The 14,692-nt window shown below is 38.9% G+C and overlaps 1 protein-coding gene across 7 annotated transcripts in view; it reads right to left on the bottom strand.

Annotated features, from left to right (window-relative positions):
* Positions 1–1,129: 1,129 nt before the first annotated feature.
* The window catches only part of EML4 (EMAP like 4), a 147,394-nt gene continuing 133,831 nt past the window's right edge, over positions 1,130–14,692 (bottom strand). For all 7 annotated transcript variants that reach the window (XM_015857492.2, XM_015857493.1, XM_015857491.2 and 4 more), the window contains 4 exons: positions 10,504–10,591; positions 9,125–9,223; positions 4,732–4,862; positions 1,130–3,962 (listed from right to left, as the gene is read on the bottom strand). In XM_015857492.2, coding sequence (XP_015712978.1) covers positions 3,498–3,962; positions 4,732–4,862; positions 9,125–9,223; positions 10,504–10,591 — 783 coding nt within the window. In that variant the 3' untranslated portion in view covers positions 1,130–3,497. The remainder of the gene's footprint in view (positions 3,963–4,731; positions 4,863–9,124; positions 9,224–10,503; positions 10,592–14,692) is intronic.

Here is a 14,692-nt window from a genome sequence, read left to right as displayed (position 1 = left end):
ATCATGAGTAAGGCTGCTTTCCACCTTACTGAGCAGCCCAGGTAAAGCAGCAAAACCTTGTACTGAATTTGGACAGAAAGGGAGAAAAGCCAGGAAGAGCATCCTACTGCACAGCTGCCCATACCCAGTGATGTTGTGGGTGTGCTGGAAACAGCATGGCATGATCTTAAGGCACCGGCTTGTTCAGTTTAGAACAGCAACATAATCTGATGGAAGAGTCACTAATGTTCCCAGTCAAACTCAGGAGGTGGCGGTGCAGGTTTTTTTTTGTTTGTTTGTTTGCTTTTAAGCAAGGACAAACATAAGGTATTTGGCTATCTTGGAGTTTTCTTTCTTCTCCACCTCACCCTCCTTTTGCAAATGACAGGAACCAGCTGCATGCAATATGATTCAAAGCCTTACAAAAGACAAAGAAACATTCACAAGAAATATATGAAGAAACTGAAGCATATTGTGACCCTTGATAGGACAAGAGGGAAATGGTTGCAAACTAAACTAAAGGAGGGGACGTTTAGATTGGATATAATGAAAAAGGTTTTTTTACAATAAGGGTAGAGAGGCACTGGCACAGGTTGCCTGAAAGGATCTGGATGCCCCATGTCTGGAGACACTCAAGGTCAGGTGGGGGGACTCGGAGCATCTGATCAAGCTGTAGGTGTCCTCATTCATTGCAAAGGTGTAGGACCAGGTGGCCTTTAAGGGTCCCTTTCAACTCAAACAATTCTATGACCTTCTTCATCTGCAACTGGACAGAGATCATCAGCAGTGTGGAAGCATCGTAATATTTAACACGTTACTTCACAAATAACCCTGTACTTTTCACATGACTTGCAGAAGCAAGCAGAACCCAGGAAGCTTAAACCACAATGCACACCAGGACTGATACTTACCTGTAATCCCACAATGCCTATCAAAATGTTTGAAAAATAAGAATGAACAATATTTAGGAATTTCGGCTGATGCTCATAATGCTAAATGAACTTATTTTTACAGTTACCAAGAAAGCAACAGCTAAATGAGGTCCTTTTCCTTGTCTTCTAAAACGATAGACCCAGACATCACAAATGTGACCACAAGATGCACACTGTATACAAAAGGAGCCAGAAGATATGAAAAATACACTGCAATATATTCTTTTGATTACTTTATTTTTTTTTTAATCTTCAAAATTTTCTGCCTTGAGACAGGAATGCATGATAGATAGAAATGGCTCAAACATCTTCACATGAAACACTCTTAATTCATTCACAATTATTTTTCTAAAACATCTACTGTTACATAATCCCACCCATTTCCATCCATTATCACAGATTTAATTATTTGTTAAACAGTAGTTGCCAGCAATTGAAAGCTGTAAGGCTTTTTGCATATTAGTAGAGTCTTCTGAACTACAAACACAAGAATATCACAACTATATAACTCTCACTTTACATGGCAACCCCAGGTGACAGATGTTCCAAATGAAATGTGTTGCTTACGTGGAGTTCATAAAAATGACAGAGAGCTCTGTGCCTCATTAGCTCTAAAATCCTTTTTCTTTTACTAGGATTATTTTCTAAATCTATGGCATACTCCTCCTTTGGAACCATACAGTTTAATAAGCTGATCTTTATCTTCCATTGCTGCTATTTGGCAAATCTGCAAGTCAGGCATACTAGAGCTCTCCAGTAAAACACTATGTACAGAGCACAGTTTAAACAGATGGGTTGCTTGGAATCCATTTCTCCCTCCATCCGAAGGGAACTACATTGAGGTTTTCTGGAACTGTTGTAAACAAGAGGATATATTTTTTAATATATATATGTGTGTGTATATATATATTTATATATTTTATATATAAATGTTCTAAATGTCCTTTGGGAGTCCATTTGTTTTTTATCTTTCCAAATGATGACTAAATACCTGATCTGTAGCATTTCTCCTGAGAAGATACTAGTAAGGGAATGACAGTTTTGATGCACTTTGGAATGGCACAATCACGTAAACGCTTGCACAATTAAGACTTATGAACTCATCCAAAGTATCTAAACATGATATTCTAACTAAGAACTAAAATACCAGCACAATGCAGCAAGTTAAAAAAGAAAATTCTATGTAATCAAAATATAAACAAGTACATAGGAAATGGATATCTGTCAGTAAAACTATATCTTTTTAAAGTAGGAAACGTATGCACTTAAGAAAAAAACTGTAGCTATCTGACAAAGTTCATTTTAAAAAAAATTACTTTCCAAATGCATAACAAATGCCAAGATATCCCGTAACTGGCCAGGTATAGCCACATGATAGCTGCATGGCTTACAGCAACCTGGGGAGAGAGAGGAGGTGGGGGAGTAGGGGTCGAAAAAAACAAAGTCACAAAAATAGATCAGCAAGTCTGAAAACGAGAACAAAAAAATCACATCATCTAAATTGCTGTATGCTTATATCACCATTGCTAAAGGATCTGGAGTTAAAAAAAAAATAATAATAAAAAAAAGAAAGAATGCAGTTTAATGATTCTTAGAGTTACCTCTAAAAATTAAGAAAAAAAATTACCAACTTAATATACTAATCCCAAGCACCAATTTAATAATTTAAGTCAACTGTATTTTTCTCCTACTACGGATGGAGCAAGTTCTGCTTGAAGGCTTAAAGCTTAACTCTGGAGCCCATCTGACTTGTGTTCTTGTCACGCATTCTCTGCCATTCACATTGAAGTCACTGTAAAGATTCTCTAGGAAAACAATTCTTTGAAGAGACAATTGGATCCTACTGTTTAAATCAACTTTCAGGTCATGAAAAGTGAAACACATCAGTATTTGGTTAGTCTGTTATTAAGTAGCCTATAAAAATGGAACAGCTGACACCATTCCTCAACAGGATTTGCCTTAGAACTAGCAGCACCCAGGGCAGACCAACTGTGAGCATGTCCAGACTCCACTAGGAATTAGTAGTGTTAGAAAATTGCATATGTGTTAGATCAAGAAGGCATTGCCATACAAGTGGCATCATTACATTGTTTTTCCTCTATTTTTCTCATTAAGAAAAAACAAAGGAAAACAGCTCTACCAAGAACTTTTTGGTGTTTGTTTGTCTTCACACCTAGAAAAAGCAGCATGGTAACTCCTCAGCTGGAATTGCTCAGTGCTTCCCATCAGCTTACTCCTTTCAGAAAGCCCTTTCACATAGGTAAGGTGGTCTATCTCAGCTAATTCTTAGAGCTAACCTTTTTTTCCAGTATATATTTCATGCCACTTCCAAACAGCAATTTCAGAACTACAATGGATCTATGATAATGTCCACTACTAACTTTGACCAGATCTTGATACAAACCATCGAAGCCAGGCCCTTGGGATGGTTCCACGTATTGAACTGAAGCTCAGATTAAAAATCTCACTGAAACTCAAAAAGCTGGAGTGGTCATGAATCTCAGCTACTTTTGCCTATTTGAACCCTCACCCTGTAATGAAAGCACGCACACGAAGGGAAAATAACAACCATCTGAGCTGGGAGAGTTACGCCTCTGGCGAGTTCTCCTGCTGTTCCTCAGTGACCGTGGACTCGCTGTGCTCCTCACTCATTTCATTGGAGGGTTCCTCGTAGCCTGGTTCGGCAGGGTCCAGGCTGCTCCCATCGCTTTGCTCCTCACTCTGTTCCTCACTGGCCTCCACAGACTGCTCCAAGTTGCTCTCTAACGAGGCTGGAGAGCTGCCAGTTACACTTTCAGTTTGGTTCATTTCATTAAAAGGCTGCGGGAGGGGAGCAGGAGACTGTACAGCATTCTCACTGGCAGGGATGGGCACTTTGGTTGCACCGATGTCTACGACAATGTCATTTTGTGGTAAAGTTACCTTCTCCACAAGTTTCCATTGAATAATACTCATGTCTTTCCCTCCAGTTGAGATCAAGTGACTATCACTGTGGGTAAAGCTGACGTTTGTCACGTGACTACTGTGAGCACTGTATTTGTGACTCGGGGCCTATTAAAATAAGCAGGAAAGAAAAATCACACATTTGATTACGAGAACACAGGATACTGAAATGTAAAGTTAATACTGTTGTTCAGTTCTTCGTTCACACATAAAAGTACCAATAGATATTTAGATTTCCCCACACAACACATCCTTTCTTCTTAATGTTTACAACTCAGGACAAATTTAGAACATTATTTGAAAGGTAATGGTCTTGACAACAAAGTTGAATACTAGGAAAAACTTGTCTGAAAGAGTGGTCAGGCACTGGCTGCTCAGGGAGGTGGTGGAGTCACCATCCCTTGAGGTGTTCAAGAAACATGTAGACGATGCACCTAGGGACAAGGTTTAGTGGATAACATTGGTGATTGGTTGATGATTGGATTAGATGACCTTAGAGGTCTTTTCCAACCTTAATGTTTCTATGACTTAAGGCCTTTGAACAGAATGTATCAAATCTCTGATACAGAGCTTAAAGAAAAATATGTCTATTTCACTATATATACATAAATAAATTAACATAACATAAACAACAACAACAAAAAACAAACAATCCCCCACCCCCCCCAAAAAACCCACAAAAACTAATGCATAATCTTCTGTACCAACTATTACCAACTATCTACCAACTAATGGATAAATGCATGCTTTCATCTCTAGTGCTGTTCTCACAGATTTGGTTGCCAGGTTCCAAAACAACCAGGCTGAAGGCAGTCTGGAAAGGAAGGCGTCATGTAGTGCAAGCATGCACATAAGATACAGACTGGTCTAGACTTACCTTTGGCTTGGAACAGGGATACTGAAAGAGATGGACCTTACAAAAATCATCAGCAACTGCTATCACTTTTCGATTGTGGGATCTGACAAGAGCATTTATGTCTGTCCCATCTGATCCTTCAGGCCATACTCCTAGGAGAGAGAAGCACAGATATTTGGATAGGAGATATTTATCAAACAAAATCTAAACAGCCATGACAGACAAGCTTAACAAAAGAAGAGGAGAATTGGAATTTGAATTGGAAAATGGAGCAGGTGTTGAATTAAATGTTGTAGTCATTGTCAGTTTCATGCTGTTCCTCCCACAGTCCCTTTTACCCCCAGGTCCTCAACCCTGGGCCAGATAGCCCCTTGGGCTTGATGTATTTTCTGATGAAAATCTCAGTCTTCTCTAAGGCTGATTCTAAGATTAAGTTTATTGCTTAGACTGGTAAATCAGCACTGACTTACATATAAGCATTTAAAAGCAAAACTGCTGCTGAAGTGTGGAACAAGCCAAAGTACTGTACGTTATTCAGAGGTCATTTTTTTTTTGTTGTTGCATGATTCAACAGAGACGATTGATGATATTTTACACAGAAACCCAGACTGTACAAGTTTCATAGATGAAAGTGCTGTCAACTGCTTAAGTACAATTCAATATGCTTATAAGTAAAAAAATAAGACACTGATATGTCTAGACAAAAGAATAACAACATTGCTTGGATGAAAAGCAGTTGGATGAACAATTTGGGGAGGGGTGAAGCTATAGTTTGAACAAAAATAAAGACCTCAGAGATTACCATAAGGAAACTGGTGATTGACATCTGTGAGAAAAACTGAAAGAAAATTAAGCAAGGTATCGTAAGATAGAAATTTATGCCAATGGTGCCAGATTTTGTAGCTGAGATTAATTTTTTTTTTACTAACCTGAGAGTTATAAGGATTTTTTTCCCTTTAATTTTTTTTTCCATCTCAAAGAAGAATTTTGTGTCTGATTTACTGAGAAAGATATTCATCACAAGATATGGAAAAACCTTCTTCCTTATAATCACTGGGTTTGATGGAATAAAAAGCACATGCTGTTGACTACCTTATACAAAACAAATGTCAGACATGGCACTACCTTATCTTTCCAAACTCCTACATTTTCTTCTTTTTAAGCAACATGGCAAAAACAATTCAATTTTAAAGTTGTTTCCCCCCCCCGCCACCCCCCCCAGTTCTTCAGTAGGTGAAGTGAGAACTTATTTTCTCTGAGCAATAACAAAGGCAGCTTATCACGTTTATTGCAGTGCCAACAGAGTACATGGCATATTATTCACTAAAGACATGAAATGCTGTGGAAAGTATTCAGAAATATTTTAGTACTCTTGCACCAATGAATTCAATCTGAAAAATATATTAAACAATTTCCAAGTAGCTCAAAATGAACTAATTTTAACTTTTTCCTGCATTCCTTATATAAAATACTGTCATCAGATGGGAGGAATAAATGAACTTCAAACCATTTTCCTGAATTTTTAGCTAGCACCTAAGTCAGGTGGTGCTAAACAGCTGTGCTATTTCCTCTTCTTTTTAATTTAAGATTAAAGACTGATATTCAAGATTGTGTCTNCATCTTTTTTGCGTTCAAAAATTCCTTGAGCAGTTATAAATGCCAGACAACATTTTATTATAATAAAGCAGCATTTGCTTTCCATGTAGCTGATAGCATGTGAAGCTAAGGCATTAAAGTGACCAAGTTCTGAGTTTTTAAGAACTTTAAAATAAGAAATAAAAGCAACCACTGAAATAATAGGACTTCAACAACTGCACTTTAATTTTAATAAATTCTGTTGCTGGCCAGTAAGCCTCTCAAAAGAATCTGCTCAGAGAGAAGAGTGGAGAATGTGCAGTAAACAAGTGAGTGACTTCAAGTGCTCTGAGTGCAGACTGAGGATACCACTAAGCCACTACAGTAATATCGAGAGCCAAAACGAAGCGATGCTATTCTCATCCCCACTGTGTGCTTCCATCCTCTTTCATCTGCCAAAAACAGTGCAGTGCCTGTGCCTACAGACACCATCCACAGTGCTGGATTTGTAAAACACATGCTCCTGAAAGCCTAAATCCCATAAACTCAGCCCTCTCCTCCTGAACATCAAAGTGAGCAGTGCCCGGGTTTTTGGATCCCTGAGCCAGCTCACCCTGGTGTCAAAGCCAGAAGCAAATATCTGCACTGTCTGATTTAACGGGAAAATTCTTGCCTTTGTCTGGGATCATGCCACAATTATAGGATTCTGAAAAGGGTGTCAAACCACCAGACAGTATAAAATTAAAGCATGATGAATCTTGACTAGTAAGTTTAAATATGTAGGATGCTCCAAAAGTAATGCATCCTACTTATTTCTATGGAAACTACAACAGATACAAAGAGCTTAATAACACTATTTGATAGAGCAAATTCTCAGCTACGAAACATTCATTTTTAACACAGTCACCACCACTAGCTATGTATTTTAACCAGTGAAGAACAAGAGCCTGCATGATCCAATGATGCTGTCTCCACTGCTGAAAAGCATCACCTATTGCCTCACTGTGCTCATTTATATCCACTGTTTTGTCTCCATAAAAGTTCAGCAAGCACTGATAAATATCAGTGGGTGCCATTTACTCTGCATGGAAGGACTCAACTCCAAACCTTTGTTTCATATGCACTTCCATGTCAAACCCTTTTGGGAAAATGCTGGGATCAGCTGCTCCTGTTATTTTTTCTGTCTTATATCACACCAAGTGACATAACTCCATCAGTACCAATAGAGGCACCTTCTTCTACCTCAAATTTTTGGTAGATGAAAGTACTCCAAATAAAACAGTAAGTGGTTTCAGATCTCAGGCTATGCCAGAAAGAACAGTCATTTCATTTGCCTTACAAAGTACTTTCATTGCTCCAGGAGAAAGGTCATATTAGCATGGAATAGAGAGCTTTGATTTTCACGCTACTGTTTCCTGAATCTTTTGATATTCCACTTCAAAAATGCACTTGTGTTGTGTTATTTTTTCTGTTGTAGCCCCACAGCAGCAAAATGAGGAGATGACTACCATGAACTGATAGCCTTAATCAGCTCGGGTTTACTTGTAGAGAGCATCAGGAGGAAACAGCCATCCAATCTAAATTTCACAGACAAAATGAATAAAAACATGCACATAGACAATTTGGTGCATATTTATCTGGATAATGGCAGCCAATATGTTTTATTAAAACTGCATTAAGCAACAGTATTCAGCTCCACGAAGAGCAAATGCCTGTTTATTTCTAATAGCTACTCTCAGGCTCTGAATACCTAAAGAATACTTATGCAGTTTATTAACTAGTCAGATTCCTTCCCTGATCCCTTTTTTCACTCTGCTTTGCCTCAGAATTTTGGAACTCAGAGACATGAGGTCTGGGTATAAAGCCCCCAGATTCCTTCCACCTAATTTCTATGCCACGCAAGAGCATTAGTGTTAGCTCCCAAATAACCTGCAAACCTTTGATTAGTTGCTAACTAATCTTTTGACTAGTTTCTCATTAAGCAACTGACAATCCTAAAAATATACATAACTGTCAGAAGCTACAAGAAAGCACTTAAGTTACCTAATTGTTTTTCTACCCTGTATAAACTGATATTCAGAAATGAACTCCTGGCAGTTGAGAAGAAAAGATTCGTCGACCTAACCTTCACTTCTAAAGAAACTGCTGATTTACCTGCTTTTGGCGTTTTCTACAATGTGAACAACTGAGAAAGGTATCTGACTGGAGGTAGAAGCAAGACATTCAGCATCCTGCTCACACAAGTTGTACTTTTCAACTGAACACAGAGAAGCAACTTGTTCAAGGTCAACAAAGCTGCTATCAGCAGGTGCTGCTTGGACTAGTTGCATACAGTCCCAGACTAGATTATTAATATATATCTGTCAGCTGTTAAACTATTTTTTTCCCCTACATTTTAGAAATAAATCATTAGGTAAGCAATCTTCTACTTTCTAAGCACTATTAATCTTTAGAACCAGTGTCTATTTTTCATTTTGTACTACAGCTATCAAGGTGCTGCCATGATTTTAAGTTATAAACTGTATCTTACACTTGCACAGTCTTCCTCCTATTCCAAATCAACATATGAAAAGAGCAATCTACCTGTACCATAAGAGCACTTAAAAATACCAGCTTTCTAGTTCAAGCTCCCCAAAGACAGTAGTCTAAAATGACAGCAGAAAAATCAAATACTACACTTCAAGCTTTAATAGATATCAATTACAATTACGCTGTGCAGTATCAGGTGCTCTGTATCACAGACAAGTACAATAGTCAGCCTCTTTGGGCTGACCCCTCCATCCCAGAAAGAAATCACAAAAGCATCAAGTAGCTTAAAAGCAAATGAAATGGTGCTTACCAAACACCTGAAAGCCTAGCACACAAGTGTATGTCGTCCAATCTATATCCTTACAGTCAGAACGATTCCTGATTAACTTGCAGCCACTTGGAATGTCCCCTGTAATAAAAGTGAATTAAGAGTTACAGCATATAGCCTCGCATTTATACACATAGAATCATAGAATTACCCAGGTTGGAAAAGACCTTGAAGATCATGAAGTCCAACTGCAGCCTAACCATACTAAAATTAATAGAAACAGTAACAAATCTTAAGACCAACTTGGAACTACACTGTAGAGACAAAGATACACCAATAACTTCTAGACACCTGATGCTCAGCCTAGTAGTTTTCATTTCCATTTTCAGATTAGCACACCTCAAATACACTTCCCTGCAGTTTGAGCCCACTGCTACAGTAGAATAGCCTACAAAATGTCATGATGCAGTAAACACTTTAATGTAGTAGCCAAATGTCTCCTTCCTACCAGCCTGATGGACACGCTAAAAACTACTGCCAGAGGAGACTTGGACAGATTTTCAACTTGTTCTAGAAAGGAAACATTGCTTCCCAACATAATGTCTATCTTTCAACAAACCAGTCCAGTGACAATGGGTTACAGCTCTTTGCTTGCCTGTGCAGGTAGTTATTACCACCAACACTTTCTTTTCCTACAGTCAGACACTGCACTATCTAGATTGGAAGCCTAAGCAGTGACAAACAGAAAGAACATGTTAACATGTCACATATTGAGACTTCTGGCTCTTCTTGTCTATGCAGCAACAGAACTGCAGTCCCTTTTTTCCTCGCTAAAACTATATGAACATTAAATTAAAAAAAAAAGCGTAGATTGATATACACTAAAGTTGAACTTGCAGCCTAACAACTATGTATTAAATCCATATTTTCACATATAATAAAGACAAATGTGAAAACAAGATAATCATTAGCTCATTAACGTAATATTATTGCTTTGCTCAGTTCTTGACATCACCAGTCAAAGTCAAGATAACAGACAAACAAAAAACCCCCAACAAAGAAAAACAGACGCACAAACCTGCTGATATTATCCCCCCAAAATAACTGGTACTGTTGACACAAATTAAACAACAATATATATTATTTTCAATCTATGGAGATTTGAGCCAACATCAAAACGTAGCACCACTTGTTCTGTAAATTCTAAGCTGTTAACTTAATTTATGACCTTGTAAAGAAGTAAGCTATATTTGGCATTGCCATTAGGTAACACACAGCTCTGAATAACATCAAGATATCAGGTTACAGAAGTTCAAATTAGTCAGTGAGCATTTCACACGGACTCGATCAAACACATTCTTCTAAATATTGTGATAGTTAATGCATGTTTTTGTTTCCAGTACATTTCACGTCATACTTACAGTATAGAATTTCATAGTCTCCTGAGTTTGACATTATATGCTTGTTGTCTGGGGACCAATCAAGGTGTGTAATATAGCTGGAATGTCCCTATGGAAGAATGCATTAACATCAGCATGAAACACATATTTTAAATAAAATAACAGCAGAAGTTGCATCTATGGTTGGGACAGTTAACAGGAAAAAACACACCTCCCCACCCACTTCCAGCTACTTGCACTCCTTTAAAGGCTGCTTACTGCCTAGAGCCACACTCACGAGCAGCCAAGCACATGCAGCTGGGCACCCTGCCTCCCCCTGGTACGGCGGATTCCTCATGGGTAAACACTGTCGTCCCGCCTGGACCACAGCGTGATTTACTCCGAGAAGGTACACTGCTGAAATACTGATGAGCTCACATTCGTACTTGCATTAAGAAAGTATACACTGTGACTAATTCAGAAAGGCAAGTTAACTTGCAAGGGATCGCTTTTGGATCTCGTCTGAACACTTCATTTCACTATCCATTCAAAATAATTTCAAATATATGCATCCATCTTGAGATTATTTCTCTCTTTGCTTATCTTAAAAACTTAGGATACTTCGATCAACAGCCACCATGTAAAACTGCAAGATAAGAAAGCATTACAAGAAAACCCCTACAATCTTTTTGAAAGCTTCTGTGATGTCTTACACTGCACACATGCTAATTAATGCCAGCTTCAAATGGCATCTTCCCTATACTACACAGGTCACCCTGCCTAATAAAAACACCTTTGCCCAATTGCAGTTACTAATAAGACAACAAGCACTACATACCCATCTTTGGTGCTGCAGTTGAAACTAAACGTGTCTGGGTAGAATGTTTTACTTAAGCATAAGGGGTTTTTTTGCTGACAGTAGTAATACTAAAAATAAAGATAAGAGAGTCTCCAGAGAAGCTGCATATTTCTAAAGGGTAAAAATTATATATTTATTTATTTTTGTAGAAATGACACTCATTTCATTCTTTTCTTATTCTACTTTTCTATTTCTTCTCTCTGCTCCTCTCCTCAAGGCAAGACTGCTTATTTTTTTCCCTTCCCCAACCACCTGCTGGGCAACAGCACACCACCTCCATGACAGACAGCCGCCCGTTCTCCTCCCTTACTCATCAGGAAGACATTGCTCCTCAGCTCCCTCAAGGTTCTGTGGCACTACAGCAGTGCCTATTCCTGAGCATCCCACAGGGCTGGTCCAACTGCCATGTCAACCTCTTCTTCAGCATGGTATAGAGATGCTGACTGCTCCCAGGGTTACATGTGGAAATATAACCTGCTCTGTCTGTCATTAGGTCCTCTGTAAAACACTCCAAAAACGCTTAGGAGAAAAGCTATCCTTTAAGATTTATTTATGAACTAGTTTCTGTGTATTGACATAACTACACTGCAGTCATGGGTAGGATATACTGTATCAAAAGGCAAACTTGGTATTTGACAAAAAAAATAAATGCAGTACTGGCTAGGATTCTTTTCACCCTCTTATTTTCCAAGCCTTCAATTTTGCAAGCTAACTCCAAGATGGAAAAGAATTGGTCAGTCATTTACTAAATCCTGCCAGACATTTGGCAGCTGTTAAAATTCCTAGGGGTGGTGGGAAGAGAACAATGCAATTGGCCAGGGGGCTCCATGCTGGAAAATCCCTTCGAGCAAGCGATCCCTGCGTGATGAATTGGAATATAACTTTGCCACTATTTTTAAAGAAGAATAATCCAAATTTTTATTAAAAACCTTCTTCTGTAGCTATTAATAATAAAGCAATGCTTTACTCTCTTCTGTACCTTTATATACGATGACCATAATCACTCACATTATCTCTGGCTAGAAAAGTAATTCGACCACCTGAAAACCCTCTCTATTGAAAATGTTTGTCTGTTTCAGACCTCAGCGGTACAATAGTCAAAATGTCCACAGCCTACAGGATGGGCATTTATTCAAGCTAATCTTAGCACATCAGATACTTCAGCATGGCTGCTCACACAGCTTTCAGTCTGCAGCTCTCTTGGTAAACGCAGAGTACTTGCTCCTCCTTTGCTAACAGACAGCTCTGGCCAGCCTTGAGCTGCTGACACATAGGAAGTTCATAACCTAGCCCATACCTCCACGTTGCTGTCTGCATAACTGGAGCCCTTGAAAAACAGCTGCACAAGCCAAAGCAGTCATTTCAGCTAATCTGGAATTCCTTCTGATCATAGCCATCACCACCGCTCACTGCGGAGATATGCTACAGGTCACAGCCATGCCTCTGCAGGAGCCCCAGAAAGCCTTACCATGACTGAAAGGGGATTTAAATCTAACACTGGGAATATAGCCCTTATACACAAGCTGATGCTGGTTCAGTAGATAAAATCCTTCTGAAAGTATTCAAACTATGTTTTCAAGTTGGAAGAAACAACCAGAAGTTGACTAGCAGGAGGACTGAGTCATACTACTTGGAGGTCACTCGTGAGGCTACTGGATGACAGAGGAATGCCAAAAGATCACAGTGCCAGTACCCAGGTCGTTGCCAGGACTTCCCCAGGTCCTGAGCACTCCTGGGAGCCACCCTGCTTCACATCAAGCTGTTTTTGGCCCTCTGGCACAGGGGTGGGTAAAACTCAACCAGTATCCCTGCAATGCAGTTGGTCAGCTCACAGGCTGCTGCCATCCGCTTGGGCTGGAAGGGTCAGAGCAGCTCAGCCTCAACAGAAAGCAGGCTGCTAATTTTGGCTTCTACATGCAGTTGCTCAGGCTGAAAAAGAACAGTTAACAGAAATCAGGACTGAAACACAAATTCTTGTTCACGTCTGAGTATAAAAATGCTTATTTCTTCCACCTCAATTTTTACAGCCCATGTTAGGCAGACAGACATGTGAAGAGAAGCTGCATATCTGAAACAGTTTTGGGGTGCACAAGGACTAAAAGGATAGGGAAGGAGTGAAACACTTTCCAGTGGGGTGTTACTTTCTGTTTCAGCTCAGCTTCACCATCCTCAGTGCACAGAAAACTGGTAGTTGATCAATATTTTCAGCTGATTTGGAATTATGAGGCTGCTTATTAACACATTTGCTACTGAAATAAAGTGGCATTATCAACAAACTAATTTCTCTCTGAAATACTGTCCCACAACAAAAGGGCAAGGAGCCTGAAAACCAGTTGATGCTGGTTTAAATTACAGTATTCTCTCTCTTGAAAGCAACAAACAAGATATAAAGAAATAAATGATCTCACAAATCTTCAAAGAACTTGGACAACCTGGTGGACATTTTGCAAGATAAATATTATGCATTTAAAGTTTAGAAGTCATTAGTGATATTATCTTGTGTACCTAAAATGCTGTGCTGGGGAAAAAACAGTGGCCCAAAGGAGTCCCCAGCATGCCCAGTGTTCAAACAGTGTGGACTGGGTGGTATGGGGTGTCCTCAGCTAAATGACCTGGAAACTGGAAATCTCTCAAAGATACTACATGTGGTACTAAAGGACTTGCCAATAACCAGCTGTTTCCCACCCCCAGCAGGTTCCACTGTGAATTCTGTAACAAAGATTACCAACATAACATATTACAAAGCATAGTTTAGGCTTATAGTTCTCTCACACCCAATTTCAAATTAAGAAAACAGCTTGAGAAGGTTCTTTATTTTTAAAACTAAAGAAATCCAACTGATTATAAACACATGAGAAATGTTTTGAGGAGGGGATGCATTCTTTAAAAAAAGAACACAACAAAAGCCACATTTGATATGTGAGCCTAGTTCTGTGATATCATTTACAAATCCCACTGAGGATCAGATGTTCATTATGTAAATATTCCCAATAACCTAGAGAGACGGCTGAACCAAAGCCAGGGTGAAAAAAAACCTATGTCTTTTTTGAAACCAATCTTTTTTAGCACTGGGACATCACGTAAATGTAAGGACTAAAATAAACTTCATTACTTGCACAACACTTGCATTTATTTACCGTGAGCCAGAAATTCACTGGTATTATTCCAAATGTTGTAATAAAAAAACGAGCTGAAAATAGTGCTTATTTGCAGTCTCCAAAATTATATACTCTAATGAAATTGCATCAATCTAATGCTACTTTGGTCCAAGAAGTACGTTATCAATAGGGACATAGCAAGAACTATGACATCAAGCAGTTTGGTATGCTCAACACACTGGAGGGACCTGGACTTGAGAGATAGGCCACATGC

This window comes from Coturnix japonica, chromosome 3 (assembly GCF_001577835.2).
Source record: "Coturnix japonica isolate 7356 chromosome 3, Coturnix japonica 2.1, whole genome shotgun sequence".
Lineage (NCBI taxonomy): Eukaryota > Metazoa > Chordata > Aves > Galliformes > Phasianidae > Coturnix > Coturnix japonica.
This window is presented reverse-complemented; position numbering and strand designations above follow the sequence as displayed.